General features: G+C 42.5%; 1 protein-coding gene and 1 long non-coding RNA gene across 4 annotated transcripts in view; one reads left to right on the top strand and one right to left on the bottom strand.

The window, feature by feature from the left end:
- Positions 1-18,789, top strand: part of OTUD7B (OTU deubiquitinase 7B) — a 53,824-nt gene extending 35,035 nt beyond the window's left edge. For all 3 annotated transcript variants that reach the window (XM_027097730.1, XM_027097728.1, XM_027097729.1), the window contains 9 exons: positions 1,611-1,838; positions 3,336-3,437; positions 4,986-5,113; positions 9,307-9,419; positions 11,098-11,225; positions 11,534-11,683; positions 12,266-12,380; positions 13,340-13,424; positions 14,659-18,789. In XM_027097730.1, coding sequence (XP_026953531.1) covers positions 1,611-1,838; positions 3,336-3,437; positions 4,986-5,113; positions 9,307-9,419; positions 11,098-11,225; positions 11,534-11,683; positions 12,266-12,380; positions 13,340-13,424; positions 14,659-15,867 — 2,258 coding nt within the window. In that variant the 3' untranslated portion in view covers positions 15,868-18,789. The remainder of the gene's footprint in view (positions 1-1,610; positions 1,839-3,335; positions 3,438-4,985; positions 5,114-9,306; positions 9,420-11,097; positions 11,226-11,533; positions 11,684-12,265; positions 12,381-13,339; positions 13,425-14,658) is intronic.
- On the bottom strand, positions 12,374-22,140 carry LOC113615383 (uncharacterized). The gene is made up of 3 exons (XR_003430987.1): positions 22,024-22,140; positions 21,547-21,634; positions 12,374-12,574 (listed from the first exon to the last, which is right to left on the bottom strand). It is a non-coding gene; the product is annotated as an uncharacterized LOC113615383 (long non-coding RNA).
- Positions 22,141-22,142: the final 2 nt, after the last annotated feature.

The raw sequence follows: 22,142 nt of genomic DNA, 5'->3' as shown, positions 1-22,142 counted from the left end.
ATTCAAAGGATCACTATCATCTGCCCCTTTGGAGGATATTTTGTTAATATTTATTAGTATCTGTCAAAATTTTTAAATGCACGTATACTCTATCTCAGCAATTTTGTTTCTAGGAATTTATCATATATGTGTTGTGTGTGTGTGTGTCTGTGTGTGGTGTGTATCCTTTTAAATAAATACATACTTACCTAATTCATAAATAGACATAAAGACATGTAGTGTAAAGCTTAAAAGTTAAAGCTTGAAAACAACTTTTAATTATCCATTAATAGAGGAGTGGTTAAATAAATTGTAATCATCCATATTATGGAATACTTGGCAGCCATTAGAAACAATTAAGTAGAACTTGATGTGCTATTTTGGAAAAATCTCTAAAATCTATTGAGAAAGGTAAGATGCAGAACAATATATATAGCATGTTCCTGTTTATGTTTTTAAAAATTGTTATAAAAGTTGTTTGTGCTTCTATGTGCATAAAAAATTCTAGGAATTCCCTGGTGGTCCAGTGGTTAGGACTGCGTGCTTCCACTGCAGGGAGGCACGGGTTCAATCGCTGATTGGGGAATTAAGATCCCACATACCACGCCGCACGGCATGGCAAAAAAATTCTAGAATGATACAAAACATCGCCTCTGGGGAAGGGATCAGGAATTTTGAATGAGAGGGACATTTCTTTGTAACACTTCAAACCTTTTGGTAGTATTTTGATTTTTTACCATGGGCATGTGGTACTTTTAAAATACCTTTAAAAAGAGTTTAAAAAATAACACTATAAAATAACTTTAGACTAACTACTTACTTTGTGCATCATCCCTGGCAGATATTGGATTAAGACCTGATACCCAATATAATTTTTAGCTCTTTCTGATAGTCATTATATAACTCAAGCCATGCAAATGAATTTCAATACTATACTGAGCAAATTATTATCACACTGGAATATCTGCTGGAGAATTATAAGTGCCATGTATTCAAAACAAATGAAATAATTTGGGGCACTATCTATATTACCGCCTTCCTCTGTAGAATGTTAAGTAAGAATTGACTGTACCTATAAATTTCTGATAAATATGAGCATCAAGAATAGTTGTAGTAAATAACGTAAATAAATGTTATTGATGGTAGATAAGAAAGTTCCTGAATGTGTAAGATTTGTCATTAATTTTCTATAACGGAAATCCTTTTCTACATTCTCCAAGGCCCTGAAAATTATCAGAGAGATTATTTGACTCAGTGTAGCCAAATGAAACTCCATTTCCCTTATTCCCTCTTCCTCCCACCAAACAATGACTAAGTTGCCAAATGAAGGGTCCCTATTATGTTGGGAAATGGAAGTGGAAGAAGACAGTGTCGTGGAGAGAAGTTCAGGCAAAAGGGTAGAAAGAGGAACGTATATTTGGTGCTAATGCGAGTGCCTGTGAAAAGGCCACTTTCTATGTTTCTCCAACTGTGTTTGGCATGAGAAAGAGGGTCATGAAATTTGGTAGCCAGTTAGACTTACAGTTTTTCCCTGACTGGAAACCTTGTCAAGAGGTAACCATCACCTCATGAGTGGAAAGTTCTCTGAGTGGGTTGTGTTTGTTCTAAGGTGACTCCATTTCTCATTGCAGAAAAACGCCTGTCTAGGGGCATCTCCCACGCCAGCTCCAGCATTGTTTCCCTGGCCCGGTCCCATGTCTCCTCCAATGGTGGGGGTGGGGGGAGCAGTGAGCACCCCCTGGAAATGCCCATCTGTGCCTTCCAGCTTCCAGATCTCACTGTGTACAATGAAGACTTTCGCAGCTTCATAGAGAGAGACCTCATTGAGCAGTCCATGCTGGTTGCCTTGGAGCAGGCAGGTCAGTGAGCACTTTCTTTCCCATGCTCTTCCCTCTGCTCTCCACGTCTAGGCAGCCATGTGGAGGGGCTGGGCTTGACAAGCGGCTTCCAGTCTAAGCCTGCGATCTGATTGACTGCAGTCAAACTTGGCAGTCAGTCAGAGAGACATGTACTGAGCTAGGTGCTTCTTCAAGTTAAAGAAAGGACACAAATAAGACACTTTCCTCTGGAAATTTCCTGTTTGATTGAAGGGAAACCAGATACACATGTGAAAGGCCTACAAATCAATACCTAAAAATCAATACATGAAAAAAATACAAATGAATTATAATTGGCTCTGGAACACCTTGTGTGTTCCAGTGCTGTAGATGGTTGGTTCCAAGAACCAGTGCTGTACATGATGCAAGTGGTGATTAAACTAAGTCACATTTATTTATACGAACCTTTCCCAAAAGATTTATTTACCTTTACAATTATGTTTGTCTTAAATTATATTTAAAATTTGTTGGTATGTTGGGATGAGGCAGCTGGGATTTCTGGGAAAGCTAGTCAGTTATTAAAAACCTCCCATGGAAGAAGGACGGGGTGGGTGGGAGGTGGGGGCACAGAAAGGAAGGTCTTGTTTTTCATTTTGTGCCCTTCTATACTAATCATGTGCATCTATTTACAGTTTTTTAAGTAGTAAGCAGTTTATCTGACTGCTGTGATTATAGGCCAGTTTTTCTTTCAGTAGACTGTCCAGTAATTCAAAAAAACTTTTAAGCATTATTCATAAATTATTTTCCTTATATAAGTAATGGATCAGCAATTATAGGATGACTACAGAATTGAGAATCATTTTCTTGGGTATTTTAAGTACTTTGTCTTATTGCTCATGTCTTTAAAGTCGTACCACATACATGGTGACATGCTTACTGTCATATATGCAGATGATACTTGCATGACACTTTGAATATACATGTTGGGTTGTTTTTCTTTTACTGATGATGGATTTGTGCTGACCTTTATTGCTACAGTGTCTGCTGGTCTCTTGACCAGAGTGAAGAAATCAGAGCCAGACCAAGTAGCCAACACAGATTTCGACCTATGACCTAGGCCTCATCATCTAACCCAGGGTTGTTCAATCTTAGCACTACTGACACCTAAGACCAGATGATTCTTTGTTGTGTGAGCTGCCTTGTGCATTATATTGTGTTTAGCAGCCTTCCTGGCCTCTACCCACTAGATGGCAGTAGCATCTCCCCACCACTTGTGACAACCAAACATATTTCCAGATGTTGCCAAATGTCCCTTTGGAGACGAAATTGTCCCTACTTAAGAACTGATCTAACCAGTTGTGCTCACCAGATTCTGATGAAGCAGATATAAGTGAAGAAGATACACAGAGTAATAGAGTGATGGTTTGATTTTGGATAGGCTTCCTAGAGGAGGCAAATTAGGAGTCTGTTTTAGAAATAGGGAAGTAGGGAGAACTTCATGCATCATCTGCTGCTCTCCTTTTCGTCCTGTTTCTGTAGGGCGTTTGAACTGGTGGGTGAGTGTGGACCCCACCTGTCAGAGGCTCCTTCCTTTAGCAACTACTGGAGATGGAAACTGCCTCTTGCACGCAGCCTCTCTTGGTGAGTCTTGAAAATGGTCCTTCATTCCCTCATAGAAAGGAAGCAGTAGTTAAATCTCGTGTGAAGGGCTTGATCCGACTATTCTTGATCTCAGACAGAAGTGATGGCTCAGAGCAAGGCTGTGTGTGTGTGTGTGTGTGTGTGTGTGTGTGTGCGTGCATGCTCACTGGTGCAGGAGGAGATGGAAGAGAGCCCTGCCCTAGTTTTTCAGTCTTGTTGAGAAATCGTATGGAGTACATAGGATTTAGCACAAGTCCCACTCGGAGAACTGGCCCCCAGAAGTAATGCGCAGCAGTAAGTAAGCAGTATACTGTATGTGTATGCATATAATTCCACTAAGTATTTATTCTTTTGGTATATAAAAAAGATACGTTTTCATCAGTCCCCTGTGAAACTTGTTTATTATTATTTTTTAATGTATGTCTAATCTAGAATAATGTATTTTTCTTCTTCTTTCTTTTTTCTCTTCCAGTTTTATTGATATAATTGACATACAGCACTGTATAAGTTTTATACAGCATAGTGATTTGACTTACATGCATTATGAGATGATTACAATAAGTTTAGTGGACATTCATCATCTCATGGATACAAAATTAAAGAGATAGAAAAAATGCTTTTTTCCTTGTGATGAGAACTTTTAGGATTTACTCTCTTAACAACTTTCATATATAATGTACAGCAGTGTAATTATATTTATCATGCTGTACATTGTACCCCTATTACTCAATAGTCTTGTAAATGGAACTTTGTACCTTTTAACTACCTTCATCCAATTCCCCCTGCCTTTGGTAACCACAAATCTGATCTCTTTTTCTGTGGGTTTGTTTTTGAAGTATAATTGACCTACAACACTGTTATACCCTGGCACACAACATGGCGATTCAATATTTCTATATATTTCAAAATGATCACCATGTTAAGTGTAGTTACCATCTGTCACCATACAAATATATTACATAATTATTGACTTGTTTTCTTTAAATTGTTATGCCTATTTATAATTCAATATATTATTTGCCTTAGCTTTTAAAAAAAGTCCCCATTTTCCAACCACCCCTCAAGCTTTGATGCTGATTACCATGTGCCAGACCCATCTTATCTGCTGCTACTCTGTATTTTACTTTATTTATTAAAAACAATTTGTTTTTAATTGGCCGCACCACGAGGCTTATGGGATTTTAGTTCCCTGACCAGGGATCGAACCCAGGCCCTTGGCAGTGAGAGTGAGGAGTCCTAACCACTAGATGGCCAGGGAATTCCCACTCTGTATTTTAATTTGTTAGACTTGGTATCACGAGTAAAGGCTTCTTGTCAGGAGTCTGTAGGATGTGGTATATCCCCCACTTTCAGGTTCTCAAAGTTTCTGAACCTCCAGAATAGGAACATCTTTTCTTTCTTGATTACCTTTCCCCCAAGTCACAGCAGGGGTTTCTTTGAACCTGGGCTTCAGCCTGATTTCCTTCATGCCAGGGTCTGTGTATCATAATTAATGAGTGGAGTTGAGTCGAGGTAGGGTGTCTTAACCATAATGTTTTCTTGCCATAGGGATGTGGGGTTTCCATGATCGAGACTTGATGCTACGGAAAGCTTTGTACGCACTAATGGAGAAGGGAGCGGAGAAGGAAGCATTAAAACGGCGCTGGAGGTGGCAGCAAACTCAGCAGAATAAAGAGGTGAGGGAGCTTGGGCAGGAGCACCTTGTTTCCCAAAGTTACCGAGGGGAAATGCTCAGTGCCTACCAGTAGGAAATGTCTCCTACTTAGGTGCTTAGGTCAGTGTCACTCCTCTTGTAATCCTGGAAATGGTTGAAAATTCAGATACCACCATAGGGTACATGCCTTCTGATAGAGTTATGAGAACTGGTGTGGGGAAGTGGAGACTTGTAGAGGAGGTATCTAACGTTGTGCATTTCTACCCGATAGGCACTCAATAAGCCTTTAGTGGCAGTCTTTTGCAAAATGAAATATGACAAGCTCATAGGATTTTTGTGTTGTTTTGTGTTTTTGCATATAATAAGGCTAGACCAATTTTTAAGGACTTATGTTTTCAACCATTATAGAAATGTAAATGCATAAAAATAGTTTTGGCCATATATACCGTGTTTTGTATGTTCAGTTTATCTGTTAAAAAATTGTAAAAGCATGAGTTTGAATGGTACTTCTATTAGAAGTTCAGCAGATGTTGAGTTGAGTTTAATTGGTACTTCTCAGGGATTTAGTAAATGTTAAGGCTGCTTTCGTATAAGAAAGCAATACTGGGAAGTTCCCTGGGGGTCCAGTGGTTAGGACTCCGGCGGTTTCACTGCCATGGCCCGGGTTCAGTCCCCACCACCACGACGCAGCCAAAAAAAAAAAAAAAAAAAAAAAAAGTAACACTGGACTGTTTGTACTTTCCATTCCTATAAACGGGCTGGGCAAAATATGGCCTGTAGGGCTTCCCTGGTGGCGCAGTGGTTGGAAGTCCGCCTGCCGATGCAGGGGACATGGGTTCGTGCCCCAGTCCGGGAAGATCCCACATACCATGGAGCGGCTGGGCCTGTGAGCCATGGCCGCTGAGCCTGCGCGTCCGGAGCCTGTGCTCCGCAATGGGAGAGGCCACAACGGTGAGACGCCTGTGTACCGCAAAAAAAAAAAAAAAAAAAAATATGGCCTGTGGGTCAAATCCCACCAAATGTTTTTGTTAAAAAAATTTTTTTATTGGAACACAGCCTCCCCAACTCAATTCATTTACATGTGTTTGTGCTACAGCAGCAGAATATAGAAGCTGCACGTTGCCCCACCGCAAAGCCTAAAATATTTCCTGTCTGGCCCTTTACAGAAAAAAGTTTGCCGATTCCCTTCCCTTTAATAATGACGTTATACAGTTAAATAAAGATAATGAGTCTTCCTATTTCCTTTTGCCCTGGTTCTCTGTCTTCTATGTTTATCTCCTGCTCTTCATGTATATCTTTTTTATTTTTGCCATGTATATAAAGCTGGGTGTTTCTGGCATTAATATGGGAATATCTTCAGAAACTTAATTTCCAGCTTCTTTTCCTTCTCTTTTTATTGCTCTATCATAACTGGCCATAATATAGAACTAACAGACTTTTGTTTGTTTCAGTTATTAGAATTTTATGTTCTCAAGATTTAAAATATGGAAGTAGAATGTGTTATGTTTCTTTCTCAAAAATAAAGAACTCAACCTTAAAATTAGGATGATATTAAGATCAGAATCCGGTCTTTGATCAGCCAGTCTGCCCCGGAAGATTCCTGAGGGAAAGAAATGCACAGGGGCAAGGCCAAGTAAACAGCATTCTTTATTGACACCAAACCCCCTGGCAGTCTGGTGAGCTGAGCTGGACTATGTGGAGAGCTTTTTTTGTCTGAGCTAGAGCCAGCCTAGAGTTTGCCTTCCTCATTGTTGAATTCAGGCTATACCTGAACCTTAGATTTGACCACTTCAGAGACAGGAAAAGACCAAACCAGGTCATGCCAGCTAGTAAAGTAGACGTGATAGCCACAGTCAGAGGATAGGTAGGCCCAATTCCAGCTATATTAAGCTGTTATAGTTACTATTTTAAAGGTTAAGTTAGATTATGATGGTATTTAGCCAGGAGACCCAGAAATACCCAAGTTCTATTCCTGGTCAGCTATCTATTCCCTCTCAAAGTCCTCAAATGGAAATACATGCCTGGAGGATAGTAGATATTGAAGGACTGATCTTTTTACTCCTTTTGCTCAGCACATTGAAAGTTCCACATGGAAACAAGATAATTGTTTTAGCTCACACCATTCATAGCATTATAGTGGGGTGGGGAAGGGGGTGACGGACTGCAGAGCTACTTTTAGCCAGTACCAAACACCAAACAAACTAAATTGGTTTTGATTTCCCAGGCCTCCTTGTTTTGTTGTTAAAAATGGTGGTAAAACACAGTAAGAACATTTTCAGCCTAGAAGGGTACACCACCTAGTGGCTGTGTGTATAAAAACAGCAAACAAAAATAGGTGAGAGCAAGACGGAGACAGATCCTCATGAATGTGTATCAGGGACCATTTATCAGAGTGACCAGAGCACCCCATATATAACCTGTGCATTGTTCTTTTGTATTTTTAGTTGAAAAAATCTGTGATAGAATTTTACACATTGAAAATAGCTTTGTCTATTTTTTTATTGTTAAAGTAAAATGTGGTCACAATAGCTCTTTAATTCCTGTTAAATTTGTTCTGATACTTCTCATGTTTCCAGTGTGATTCTTTCTACTATGTCAATATGTGTTTAAAGTATAAACTCATTTTAACACTTATATAGGTCAAATATAATTAATAATATAGACTTTCTTCCAAATCATCATATACATCCTAAAGCCAATATGGTATTTTAAGATTGTTTGTACTACTCCTTCTACTCCTTTAATAAAAAGTTAATAGTTTTACTGAGCATGTATTTACTGATTACTGATCACATAGTAGGTACTAGGCATATTGCATAAAACATGGTCCTGGTTCTTAGGAGTAGTAGTAGGAGATGGACATGTAAATACATAATTGCAACAAAGTAACAGGTTATGACTTCTATGATAGAAGTCTACATAGCACTTGAGGAGGGAGAGCACAAAGGAAGGAGTGAGTGGTTGATGTACCAGGGAGATTTAGGAAGGGCTTCATAGAGGAGTGATACTTGAGTTCTTTCCTGACAGTTGAGAAATTATTCACCAGGTGGATATGGAGTGGGCTGCTCCAGGCAGAAGGCACAACCTAGACAAAAGCTCAGAAGTATAAAACAACACAGTGCATTCAAGGAACTATGACTAATTAAATGGTATTAGAGAAGTGGGTTGGGAGCCAGGAAGTGGAGTCTCTGCTATGCTTAAGGAGTTTGAACTGTATCTAAGAGGTAATGACAGGTCTTAATTTGTAGCAGGAAGCAAACATCATCATATTTTAATTTTAGAAAAATCTTTCTGGTAGCATTGTAGAAAACGGATCGTAAGAATGTATGACTGGAAGTAGTAAAACCAATTAAGGGTCCATTGCCGTAGTTCATGCTTAATAACTGTTGACTAAAGGGTTAGTAAATCCTTTCACCCATCCCAGGTATGGGATGGGTGAAAGGAGAGGAGTCGTAGATAACCCCCTGGTTTCTAGTTGGGTGTTTGGGTGATAGTGTTGTTTACAAAGGTAGGAAAACAGGAAGAGAGGGTTTTTGAAGAGGCAGAAGTTCAGTTTTGACTGCACAGAGTTTGAGGTAGTCATGGGCAGGTGGCAGTCTTCAGTAGGCAGCTGGATGTGAACATAGAAATTAAGAGGAAATCTGGGCTGGAGAAGAAGATTTTTGAATCCTGAGCATGTAGATAGCAGTAGATGAGATTATAGTAGTAGAAAAGATAACCTAGAAAGAACCAAGGCTAAAATCATTGACACAACATCAATATTTTTGAGGTAGACAGAGTTCAGAGAGGTAAGAGAAAGTAGTGTTGTGTGAGCTAAACGAAAAGAAAGTTTGAGGAGATCAAATGCCACATGAAGGCTAAGAAAGATGAGAACTGAAGAGTTTGCTGAATTTGGCAATTAGAAGGTAATTGTCTTTGCTAGAGTCAGTTAGGTGAAGTAGTTTGTGGGGGTGAGGGAGGGGGCATAGGCTGGAGGGCAGATACAGAAGCTAGACTGCAGTGGGTCAGAAAAGAATGGAAGAAGTGTGAGTGATCATAGACATTCTTTCATGGATCCTGACTATAAAAGGGAGAAGAGATTGGACTTTGTAGTAAAAATTGTTAGCCAAGTGGTAAGAGAATAGGGAGTGGAGTAACACGAGTGAGTTGGAATGGCTATTGCCTCTTGAACCTAGCCTCTAATTGCTTGATATTCCTTGCCTGTCTTTCACACAGTCGGGGCTGGTATACACAGAGGATGAGTGGCAGAAGGAATGGAATGAGCTGATCAAGCTTGCCTCAAGTGAACCCCGCATGCATCTAGGTACCAATGGAGCCAACTGTGGTGGGTAAGTGTGTCTAACTGGAGGAGCAGGAAATAATCTTTGCTGAGTCCTCAGTGTCCAAAGAGCTCTGTGCTAAGAGGATGTTAGAAGGAGAGGAAGAGAAGCCATGGCAAGGGCACAGAAGGGTGTAATAGCATGGTACGTTCTAGGAAATACAGGTAGTTCAGTATTGCCAGAATATAGAGTATGTGGCGCAGAATGGTAGATGAGGCTAGGCCGTCCAGATTTTTGTGTGCCATGCTAAGGAATTAAAATTGTATTCTATCCAGACTTTGGGAAACTGCAGGATAAATGACCTGGTTTCCTCAATAAATAAAGACAAAGAAAACAAAAAGGGAGAAAGAACCTAAGTTTAAAGACACTTTAGAGACACATCAACCAGCTGGAATGTATGGACATATACAAGACAGTTGGGGAAATGTGAATAATGTTTACATTATTGTTAAGTTTTTAAAGTATGGTATTGATGCTATTGTGGCCGTTTTTAAAGGAGTCCTTTATTTTTTAGAGATTGAAACTGAAATATTCATGGATGAAATTATGTGATGTCTAGGATTTGCTCCAGAATAATCTGGTGGGGTGGGGTGGGTGTGGGGGCCATCCCTAGGAAAATATATCAAGGTCTAGGTGAAACGAGATTGACCATCTGTTCATAATCGTTGAGGCTGGGTGATGGATACATGAGAGTTTAGTATAATATTCTTTCTAGTTTTGAATATGTTTAAAATTTTAAATTTTTCTATAGTTAGAAAGTTAAAAAACTATAACCTATCCAAACTTTATTGGGCGTAAGAATAATCTGGGAGGATTGTTTAAAATGCAGATTTTTGGACTTCCACCCTAAGGAAGTCCAGTTGAGTTGGACTGAGGTGAGGCCCAGAAATCTGCATTTGTAGCAAGCACCCAATGTTGAATAACATTGCTTTAGGGGGCAGGAAGCCACTAAATTGTGAGTTTGTGAGTGACGGGAGCAAATTCATGTATTTGAACACACTGACAGCAGAGTGGATGATGAAGCGGAGGGGAGTAGTAGTAATGGGTGTGAGCAAGAGTGGTGGGTTGCAGATAGGCCAGAGGAGACAGTTACAAGAGACACTTAAAAGATGGAATTGGTCAAGCCAGGTGATTAATTGAAGATGAAATATAAAGAACAGTAAATATTTCACAGATTTCTGATTAGGCTACTAAGCAGATGGGTGAGGCTGTTCTTCAAGTAAGTGAACATAGAAGGAGGGATTTTTGTTTCTTTCCTGTTGTGTTTTGTTTTGTCCTTTTTTGATAGGACATGGTGAGTGTGATGTGTGCGTTGTGGTGCGTAAAGTGATAAGCAGGATGAAGCTACACAGCTGTACACTGAGCTACTGGACAAAGAATTGGGGAAGGTTGTTGAACAAGATGGGTATTAAGAGAGGGATTACGTGCCGATTCCTAACACTACTTTAACTCTTGAACCTTCATATTTCTTTTCTTGTATTTCCCCATCTGTGAAACGGAAGTAGAAACAGCCATGGTAGCATAAAAAATAATCAGCTGTGTGTGTGACAGCCTTAAGACTGGAAAACAAGGAAGGGATATCGTTTTTTCCTCTTTGCAGAGCTGGTCTTCATGGGTCTCTTGTTTTGTTTTCTTCCCTCTCCCTGCCACTGCACCCCTTCCACTCTCTCGCCTCCTGCAACTCTAGGGTGGAGAGTTCAGAAGAGCCTGTGTATGAGAGCCTAGAAGAATTCCATGTTTTCGTCCTTGCCCACGTGCTTAGGAGGCCCATAGTTGTTGTGGCAGACACCATGCTGAGGGACTCTGGTGGGGAAGGTGAGTCAGTCAGTCCTCACTCTACCCTGAGCAGCCCTATTTGCAGAGCCTTGGGCTAAGCACTGGAAGGAGGGCAGGAAAGGGGTTATATAGACCCTTGGGAAAAAAACAAGGTATAAATTAGAACAAGGCAAAATTCTCAGGAGATTCAGAGTAAAGCAGCTGAGGTTAATTGATGTGGCTTCTTAGGAAAGAATTATTAAACATGGGTTGGAATGAGAGGGGGGCTCAATTGGCAGAGTGGGGTGGAGGGATTTCCCACTAGGCAAGAATATAGCCTTAATAATAATCTCCGTGGTTTCCTGCAGCATTTGCCCCTATTCCCTTTGGGGGAATCTATCTGCCCTTGGAGGTTCCAGCCAGCCAGTGTCACCGCTCCCCTCTGGTGCTCGCCTACGATCAGGCCCACTTTTCTGCACTTGTGTCCATGGAACAGAAGGAGAATGCCAAGGAACAAGGTGCGGAATGCAATGTCTGTGTCTCTGGTGTCTTTTGGTCCGCTTTATTTTCACTTCGAAAAACTGAAATGAGAGAGAATGTAGGAGGAAAGAATTAAGCGACATGCAAGCTCAGACAGTGCATGTTGATACTGTTTTACTAAGCTATAAGATATACAGAGGTTTTAAAATTAAAAAAAGAAAAAAGGTTTGGAGAAAAACACAGCCTGTATTCCCTGCTCTGGAGTAAAGAGCTAATACAGTAAGGTCATAGTACCTTCCAAATGATGCTTTGCTATATTTGTCTTGATAATGACTTTGAATTCCCTGAATCTCCGTTAACTGGCAAGAACATCATAGGTGCTAGATGACTGGTGGGAAGTCATGGAGATTAGTGGCCTAAATTGTGTGCTGGGTTACAAGGGAAAACCTGCCTGTTAAGTTTTTAAATGCTAAGGTAATTCACATGTTACGAACTGAGAAGTGACTGCAGTTAGAGACCTTTGGTATGGTTCAGGCTCCTTTTCACTGAAGTCAGTCTGTGTTCAGTTGCCTTCCTCTCTCCTCAAAGAGACTCCTTGATCATGTTTCTTTCCTTCCCAGCTGTGATCCCACTTACAGATTCAGAGCATAAGCTGCTGCCCTTGCACTTTGCTGTGGACCCTGGAAAGGGCTGGGAGTGGGGCAAAGATGACAATGACAATGTCCGATTGGCCAGGTGAGGCAAGCCTAGCCTTTCTATCTGCTTTGTAGCTGCGATCTCTTCCACATATGATGTCCGATGTCCGTCTCCCGGGGACTTTTCCTCAGCTCAGAGGCAAAGACAGTCGCATCCTAGTTCCAGTGTCTTTGGGAAGATGGAGAGGAGGGAGACAGATTGGGCACCAGGACTCTTGCAGCTGCCTTTTCTCCCTGTGAAAGACAAGGGAATCCTGGGATCTCCTTACAGTATGAGGAGTGTTCTTGCAGAATCCCCAAAACAGTGATCAGAAAATCAAGATAATCAAATCACACTTCTCCCAGCCCAAATGAGAAGGGTTTTAAATAGCTGACCAAAACAGTTTGGTCTGGGCTTTTGCCTTTCTGGAACTTAAACAGCAAGAAAAATATGTTCTCCGCCCCCCTGCCACCTCCCAGAAGTTGGCTTCCTCCTGCCTCCAAACTTCCCATAAGAGCTTATGAATGTAAAAGCTCCTCCCTTACCTCTTAGCCAGTGCCGCCTTCTTCGGGCTCCTAAAACTGAACCCAACTGAGACGGTTTGATTTAAAAACCCAGCGTTTATGGCTTTTTAAATAGTTCTCACCTAATTATGAAAAGCTCCTTCTGAGTAATACTTACAGCAACAACAATAATAGTGGCTGCCGTTTAGAAGTATTTCCTAGTTTCCAGACACTGTGCTGGGCCCTTTTCAAATACTATTTTAATCTTCACAGCAACCTTGCAGGATAGATATTATTATCTATACCCATTATCAACCCCTCCCTGAGTTTCAGGGAGGTTGAAGTGACTTGCTGAAGGTCATAAAGCTTAGTAACTGGTGGAGCCCTAATTCAAACTCAACCCTGTCTGAGTTCCCAGCCATGTAGCCCTCTCCCACCCTACTCCCAAATGGATCACACTGCTCTGCTTTTTAAAGGTCACAGTATTTTGAAATTCTTTTTTTCTCCTTTTCACAGTGTAATCCTGTCCCTAGAGGTCAAATTGCATCTGCTGCATGGCTACATGAATGTGAAGTGGATCCCAGTGTCCTCGGATGCACAGGTGAGGACTTCTCCCACCCCACCCTTGCATGTCCTCATTTTCATGTCAGGGAGAACAAGGAAATCTGGTGGTGGTTCCTTCTGAGTCTCTTCTGAGTAGTGGCTTATGATTCAAGGTTAGGAATACCTAGAAAATATCAGATAAATTCCAAACGACACTTTTTCTTGCCTTTCTACGTGTTAGTGCCCTTTGTTTTCTATATCTTCTCACCGGCCAGGCTCTTCTTTCTGATACTAAAACACATTCTTCAAGAAAAGTTTTCTGAACTTTTTGGTGAACTTGAGATTGTTATTACTTTGTTCCAAGCCCTCTGTACATAGACCTCTGTGTTGGGCACCAGAGGAGACAGAATAGCTTAAAGGGCTCCTGATACAGTAGGTTCTGAGGATGTCATTATTATCCATAGAACAGGAACACAGGAGCAAGGGCCAACTGATGGACTCCAGTGCTGAATGTCTAGAACTTGAGGGGATGCAGAATGGTTAAGGCTTGGGGTGGTTATTCAAGACTTCCTTGAGATTAATTTTGAGCAGAATTTGGCATAGAGAAATTTATAATAAAGGCCATTCTAGTGTCTATAGAATATTCTCCCTCCTCACCCAGAGGCCATATATTTGTATAGTTGCTCATTGTTCTAGAAGAGCAAAATCCAGGCTTCATTTTGGTATCCCCTTATTACAGAAGGGCATCAAATTGCAGGGGGTGAGATAAAAGTTAGATATTAGATACCTCTTTCCCTGGTTCATGGGAGAGCTGATGAGCTGGGGAAGGACAGTGCCCTCCTGGGTGACCCTTCCCCTGTCATGACAGCAACCCTTCTCTGGAACTAGGCAGTCACTCCAAGGAAGGAGTTCATAGCGGTGTTACCACCCCTCTTCCACATGGCTAATTCCTATAGCAACAGCTGCAGGGAGCCCCGTGAGCCAGATGGATGGGCTGGAGGTTCCTGGGGGCTTCCCTCAACCCAAACCAATGGGATAACTGTCAGTCACATTCTTTTTTTTTTTTTAATTAAAAAAAATTGTTTTTATTGAAGTATAGTTGATTTACAATGTGGTGCCAATCTCTGCTGTACAGCAGAGTGACTCAGTTATCCACATATACAAATTCTTTTTTAATACTCTTTTCCATTATGGTTTATCACAGGATATTGAATATAGTTCTCTGTGCTATACAGTAGGACCTTGTTGTTTATCCATCCTATATCTGTCAACCACTTTCTTGTCTCTTCCAGGCTCCCCTGGCCCAGCCTGAGTCCCCGACAGCCTCAGCTGGAGATGAGCCCCGGTCCACTCCTGAGTCTGGGGAATCAGACAAGGAGTCAGTTGGCAGCAGTTCTGCCAGCAATGAGGGCAGCAAGCGGAAAGAGAAGTCAAAACGAGACCGGGAAAAGGACAAGAAAAGAGCAGATTCTGTGGCTAACAAACTGGGCAGCTTTGGCAAAACCTTGGGCAGCAAGCTCAAGAAGAACATGGGAGGCCTGATGCACAGCAAGGGTTCTAAGCCTGGAGGGATGGGAACAGGGTCGGGGGTAAGCAGTGGCACTGAGACACTGGAGAAGAAGAAGAAAAACTCACTGAAGAGTTGGAAGGGTGGCAAAGAGGAGGCAGCTGGGGATGGGCCTGTAACTGAGAAGCCCACATCTGAGTCTGTTGGTAATGGAGGGAGCAAGTATAGCCAGGAGGTGATGCAAAGCCTGAGCATTTTGAGGATTGCAATGCAAGGGGAGGGGAAGTTTATTTTTGTTGGAACCCTGAAGATGGGTCACCGTCACCAATATCAGGAGGAGATGATCCAACGCTACCTTTCTGATGCTGAGGAGAGATTCCTGGCAGAGCAGAAGCAGAAGGAGGCAGAGAGGAAGATCATGAATGGAGGGGTAGGGAGTGGGCCTCCTCCAGCCAAAAAGCCAGAGCCAGATGGCGGGGAGGAGCTGCTGACTGCCCCTCCAGCAGAGTCCAAGGCGGTGGCATTGTCTACTGGCTACCCTGGTGGCTTTACTATCCCTCGACCTTCTGGGGGTGGAGTCCACTGCCAGGAGCCCCGGAGGCAGATGGCAGGGGGGCCATGTGGGGGGGGCCTGCCACCATATGCCACCTTCCCCAGACAGTGCCCTCCTGGGCGACCCTACCCCCATCAGGACAGCATCCCTTCTCTGGAGCCAGGCAGTCACTCCAAGGATGGAGTTCACAGGGGTGCATTGTTACCACCCCACTTCCGCGTGGCTGATTCCTATAGCAACGGCTACAGAGAGCCCCCTGAGCCAGATGGATGGGCTGGAGGTCCCCGGGGGCTTCCCCCAACCCAGACCAAATGCAAACAACCGAACTGCAGCTTCTATGGACACCCTGAGACAAACAACTTCTGCTCCTGCTGTTACAGGGAAGAACTGAGGAGAAGGGAACGTGAACCGGGTGGGGAGCTGCTGGTGCACAGGTTCTGAATGGGGAAACCCTGGAGGGCAAGGGGGCTAAACAAAGAAAGTTAAGCTCAATTAATTGGCTCATGAGACCCAGCCTCCATGTTGATGGGGCAAATGCAGTAATGTTTGTGTGAACCTGGCCAGAAACTTTTAAGTGTGTATGCTCTGGAGAGCTGCCAGGCTGGCAAGAGCAGGTCAGGGCTGGATGGTGCCTCAAGGGCTCTACTGGTCCTTTGCCCATCTTGACTTAATGGTACTGAGGAGGTACAAGCGGGGAAAGATGGTAATTCTGTGTCATAATCCCTTGGGTCCATCCCAGGACCTAAGGGAAAGTGTAAGGGAAGATTTGATGTGAGGGGGTGGGGAGGTGGGCAGGAGTCTGGGGGAGGAACTGGCAAAGGAGGTTCTCAGTCAATAAAAGAAAAAAACAGACCAAAGTTCTTTTAGGTTGGAAAAAAGCACATGGTGGTGGAGTTGGGAGTGTGGAGGGAAACTGGGAAATTAGTCAAATTTTCTATTGAGTTGAATTAAGGTAGAAATTTAGTGTTGGATAAATTTTTCCTCTTGAAGGATCTGGAAAGACAAGGCAGTAACATGTGCTTATGGATGCTTATTAGGAGGGGGCTGGCTTAAATCAGTTTAGTGAGATGGGAAAGGGAGAAACTTAAAAGGGGAATCTTCTTCCTCTTGAGTTTGATTTCCTTCTAAACAGCTATCTGTCATCCCTTCTAGTTCGGGAGGAGATTGCCAATTGCCCCCTATCTTTTTCTCATCCTTTTTGACGGCTGAGCTAAGAAGGTTGTGATTTTTTTTTTAAGACTTTAATTTTATTAAAAAACAACAACAACAACAGAAGTTCCCTCTGGGGAAGGCAAGAGAATGATGAGAAGAGCAGCTGTGTGTGTTGAATTTTCTCCAGGTGAATTGGTACAGAGGTGATCTTTTTTTAACTACTAGCAATAACCACATATTGGGGTTTGAGTGCGCCTTGGGAGGGGGGTGGGAGGAGGACAGACTTTTGGCCAGACTGTTTCAAACAAAACCAAAAACCTAAATAGAGCACTACCATCCTCTGCTGCTGTGTTTCTGTAGAAAGCAACTTATTTTTTGGAATTTTTTTTTTTTTTAAAGAAAAGAAACAAAAAGACCCCAGCAAGCAAAAACATTTTAAAAAATATTTTTTTTTCCTCCTATTTAAGTGATTCTTTCTCCTTCCTCTCTACTTTTGGAGAATGAACTTAACGTCCCGGCTTCTTTTGTTAAGCCATAGCTGACCTTAATCTGTGGTTAGTTTATTAAAATAATAAAAATACTTTGTAAGAAGAGATATTTTTGATAATAGGACTGATGTTGAAACTTGGGGTAGGGGCTAGGGGCAATTTATAAAAAGGTAGAGAAATATATTTTAGTGAACTATAACCACAGATCACAGATTACTCCCAATGAGCTGATCTGTTTTTGGGTTTCCCCCTTTCCCCCTGCCCCCCCCATCCTTTTCCCCAGAGGATGGGAGTGGGTCTGTGGACACAGTAGCGGGGAGCTCCTTTGCATTTTGCACAAAGCACAAGTCTGGCCAGCCTATGCTCTGGCCAGCACCATTTCTAAGAGCTTTAAACTGGAGGACCTATCCTGGGCCAATTTTCCCTTTTCTTTAAATTTTTTTTTTCTGGGGGGAAAAAAACTCAACTATGCAATTGTATACACTCCTGGGTGCATATGAGGAAGGGGAATAAGTGTACTTAAGTGTCCAGAGTGTTAATTGGGCCTATTTTTCTGTATTTGGATTTCTCTTTTGAGGTATGTACTCATAAACCATCCTGTGGAATGTAATCCCCACATTTGATCCAAGGCAGACATGGGCTGGGTGTGTGTGTTAGGGGGACTCGTGTTTGCCCTGTGTTGCTTCTGCCCAATCAGGAAAGTTGTCATCCCATCTCCTCCTTGGTAACAAAGCCAGCCAAGACTGTCCTATACATTGGAACTGCTCACAATTTAGAAAGTTTCCTTTCTCCTCAACAAACTTGAAAAGTCACTTATTTTCTAAATCTGATTGTTGATTTAATAATTTCCATGGCTGTTAATTCTTAGGCTTTTATTTGAAAACAAACCTGGTGTTAAGGAAGCAATGAGATGAGGTCAAAGGAGATAGGTTCCAAAGGAGGGTGGAGGGTATGTATATATTTCTGGGCAGGACTGGGACTAGTGTGAGACAAGCACGCCCCTCAGGTTCAAAACTTAAGGAGATACCAAAAACTTAGTAATCAAGATAAATACTGTTTTAATGCAGTATTTTTAAAAATTAATGCAAAAAATCCATGACAAGCAAAATATCAGAATCTTAAAAAAGACAGAATCCAACAGGACTGGGGTTAGAGTGAGGGTAGGAACACTGAATTGAGCAAGTACGGGTTGAATCCTGTCTTTATTTAAAATTTTGATACTTTAGTCATTGTGGATTTTTTTACATTAGTTTTGATTTTCAAAATATACTGTGTTAAAATAGTATCTTGGTTACTGGGTTTTGGGGCACCCCTTAAATTTTGTGCCCAAAGTGAGTGCCTTGCTCACCTTACCCTGTTTCCGGGGTTAGAACAGCACTGGTGAGACCACCACCTTATGAACTTCATCCCCTAACATGCACCCAAACAACAGGTGGCTCAAACCCACACCAAGAATTTGCATAGCTCACCTAGCTTTCCCATAGGCATCCATCTATATCATAGGATTTTGGCCTGGACCAATAGAAATGGAAACAGACCAGGGACTTTCCCAGAGAATAAAACCAGGAAAGTTGATTCTCCACTGGACTGCTGTGTTTGGATTTGACCTGTTATTAGATTCTAGTTAATACTTTTGTTTTTAAAAACTGAGGACAAATGAACAAAAACGGAAACCTTGTGTCATGTTTGCTTTTGTTCTGATTTATAAATGAATCAATCCCAATTGCTTTTGACTTCTTTTCAAATAAAAAAGGTGGAAATTCTGGTGGGTGGCCTAGGGGTGAATATGGTAAAATAGAGCTTTATTTAGACCCTCTAGCTTTTTCATTAAGAAATACATTTCTTTTTTTAATTTGGGAAGGTAACTATTTATTGACACATAAAAAAAAAAACACCCTCTTTATTCTAAAGATGAGGGACCCTGAGTCAATGGATGTTTTTCCATAGGGGTGAGTAAAGTTTGTTTTGCTTCATCCTTTGAGAGGGCTGTGGAATGGGAGGGTGGTGAAAAAATAATGCCTGCAAAATGAAGACAGACTCTAGTTGGTTTATGGTATTTGGGGAGGATGAGGGGGTGGAAGAGGCAAGCTCATGCAATTACTGTGTTGGGGAAAAGGGAGGAGAAGAGTACATGATGTGCACTCAAAATGAGCCAAACTCCTTAGTTAAGGAGGGTGTGGGTGAAGGGGGGAGGCAGACCCCTCAACACTGGATGAGGGATGATATCTCTCAGGCTTAAATAAGTGCACCTAGTTCCTTTAATCCAGGCACTGGGGTACCTACTGAGGTTTTTATTGGAGAGGGAAGATTTTTCAGGCCTCTTATTTTTCCCCTTTTGATTTAAGACAGTGCTACCCCTCCACCCTACGTTCTCCATCTCAGCCCTGATGGAGCAAGTATACAATAGGAGAGGCCTCCAAATTCCTCCCTTAATCTATGCTGGTTTTATTGAGAGTTATAAGATTTAACCAAACGTTTTCCCCTCACACTGGATTCTAAAACAAAAGTAAAAGATTATATTAAAAGTTTGTTGTTTTTTTTTTTTTTTAAGATTCAGTCTCTTTATGGAGTGCGGATGGTGTTTAACTCAGTGCTGTACAGGGCCTGGAGGGAAGTTCCTTCCCTCTCCTGTTGGCTGTTTCTTCTCAAGTGAAACTAAAGCTCACAGACGAACACAACAGAAATTAGCAATGACTTTTTGTTGTATATTTGAGAATGATACTGAGCTGGAAAGAATGGAGCTGAATGAATTCTGAGAACCTAGCTTTTGCTATTCTTACTACTTTCTAAACAGCCACATGTCCAAGGTTCCAGTCACATTTTATCTTTCCCAATAAAGGAGGTTCAAAGATAATTGTCCCCAGTTACTCGGACACCTCTGGACTCTGTGTTCTCTTCTTTCTCTAAGGAGTCAGTGCCCCAGACACACAACCAGAGGTGAGAAGACAGAATCAGAAGCCCCTTCTCGGCCTGGAATCACCTGCACCCCAGATTTTTCTAATTTCCTTTTCCCTCCAGGCCCTTCAACAACAGATTCAGTGACTCATGTAGGCAGTCTGTCTCTTTCACTTTGTAGATACCTGGTCTGCAAATTACAGGCTGTTTTGCCTCCTGAACTTAAGTTGACTAGCAAAATATGACATCCCCCATGGAGACTTTCTCCATGCCACCTCCCTTCACTGGCCACTTGGGTAAGGGGCAGTAGAAAAGAGAAAGGGAAGCTGGCTGACAGTGGCGCAGAGAGGAGTGGGGGTGGGGAGGACCTTGGCCTCTTTTCTGTGCTTATAACTGGATCTGTGACTCATCTTGTGAGTCACACAGCTCCACCTCCTTCCTCTAGCTGCCCCTCCCAGCAGCCTTCACTCCTGGCACAAACCTGCAACCAGACCAGGATTCTGAAAATGGAAAAATCTGATACAGCCCCTTGCCTCTTCACCCTTCCTTTCATCCACTAAACCTCTACTGGGTGTGTGTAGAATGGACAGAGGGGATCCTCCTGTTACTTAACCCTCAGCTGCTGCCCTCTTTGCATTCCTGGTGAGGTGCTGATCCAAGTCACCCATCTTTTTTCTGCCTGTGACCTTCCACCATTCCCCTGATGTTTTTTCTCTGTATTCCTCTGCTGCTCCTACACCTCAAGTATTAAAGAATAGAATGAGGCTCTTGAATGAAGGGTGGTGGGGAGAAGGAAAGTGGATAATGGATTTTTAAACTGTGGTACACAGCTCTTCCTATTGCCACAGACCTTGGGAAATATTTTCTTCCCCCCAAGAGATTGAGGCTGATGGAATGCAGGTGGGGGTGGCGGGGCTTGGTAGCTTTTAAGACTTCTAGAATCAGGCTTCTGGGCTACCTTCCTAGCAGGTGTATGCCTCTCTGTTCCAGACTGACTCCCTGCCTCAGAATATCTTCACTATTTCCACAGTTGCAGCCAAGACAGGGAACTTTTAAAGCTGAGGCCGGAAGGGTGTGTGTGCTGGTGGGGGGAAGAGAGAGTTGTCACTAGAAAACTGGGGCCCCCACCTAAGAATTGCTGCCTCTGTACAAACTCAAAATCAATAAAACAGCAGCTCGTGAATTCATTACTTTGTATTTTATTTTCTGTCTTTTTCATACCTAAAGTTAGAGTTTTGCGTTCCTACCCCCAGTCACCGTTGCCTACAGTTCCTTTACTTCCCTCCTAGTGCCCTCCCCACCCATCTTTGCTTCTTGGGTTGCAAGGGGGAGGGTGGGGGGATGGGACTGTTGCACTTAACAGAGGTTTCCAACCCTCAGCCTTCAAAGTCCTTAACATGAATCATTAACTTGGAGATCTGATGTCTGGGCTGGAGGGAGGGCTCCTGTACCTGGAATGGGCCCTAGTTTCCAGCTGGTTGTGTGTGTGTGTGTGTGTGTGTGTGTGTGTGTGTGTGTGTTGGATTAAGTGGATCTTTTCCTTGAGCCTCCCACCCCCACCACCAGAACTTGCATGTAAACATACCTGTACCTGTGTCTGTATCCTGCAGATGTTTCAATTTCTCTCCCTACTTTTCCACTGGACCCTTCACATGAGATATGTTTCATGCTCTCTGGAGAAGGATACACAAAAACACTTTAACTCACCCTCCTCCCTAATTCCCTCCCCAGGCAAAAATACCCTGAGGGCCAATTTCCATTAATAAATTTCTTCTCAACCACTTCTGTTAGGTCTGTAAGGGGAGGCAGCAAGGAAGTCTGCACTACTTTAACATTCCCCCCACCCCCACCCCCTTTAAGAAGACAAAAAAACAAAAACAGCTTCCCAGGGAAGCCATCAGTGAGAGTCCAGGGAAGTGGCCCAATGATTCCAGTTTAATATTTGGCACTACTGCTCCCCTCAAACAGTCTCCAATGCTCATGAACAGGAAGACAATAGGATCTGGGTTTGGGGTAAAGCGGGGAATCTGGGTATTTTCTCACTCCCCCATTTTTTCCTCACCTTTCTTAGGCTCCTCCACTTCCTCTCCACTTTTCCAAAATTGTGTGTATTCTCCTTTAAGGGGCTGGGCATCTCTCCCGCCCTCTCCAGAGTCGACTGAAGTTTCCGAGGAGCCTTCT

The sequence above is a fragment of the Aethalodelphis obliquidens genome, unplaced genomic scaffold (assembly GCF_003676395.1).
Source record: "Aethalodelphis obliquidens isolate GAN/ISIS:26980383/991018 unplaced genomic scaffold, ASM367639v1 scaffold116, whole genome shotgun sequence".
Lineage (NCBI taxonomy): Eukaryota > Metazoa > Chordata > Mammalia > Artiodactyla > Delphinidae > Aethalodelphis > Aethalodelphis obliquidens.
This window is presented reverse-complemented; position numbering and strand designations above follow the sequence as displayed.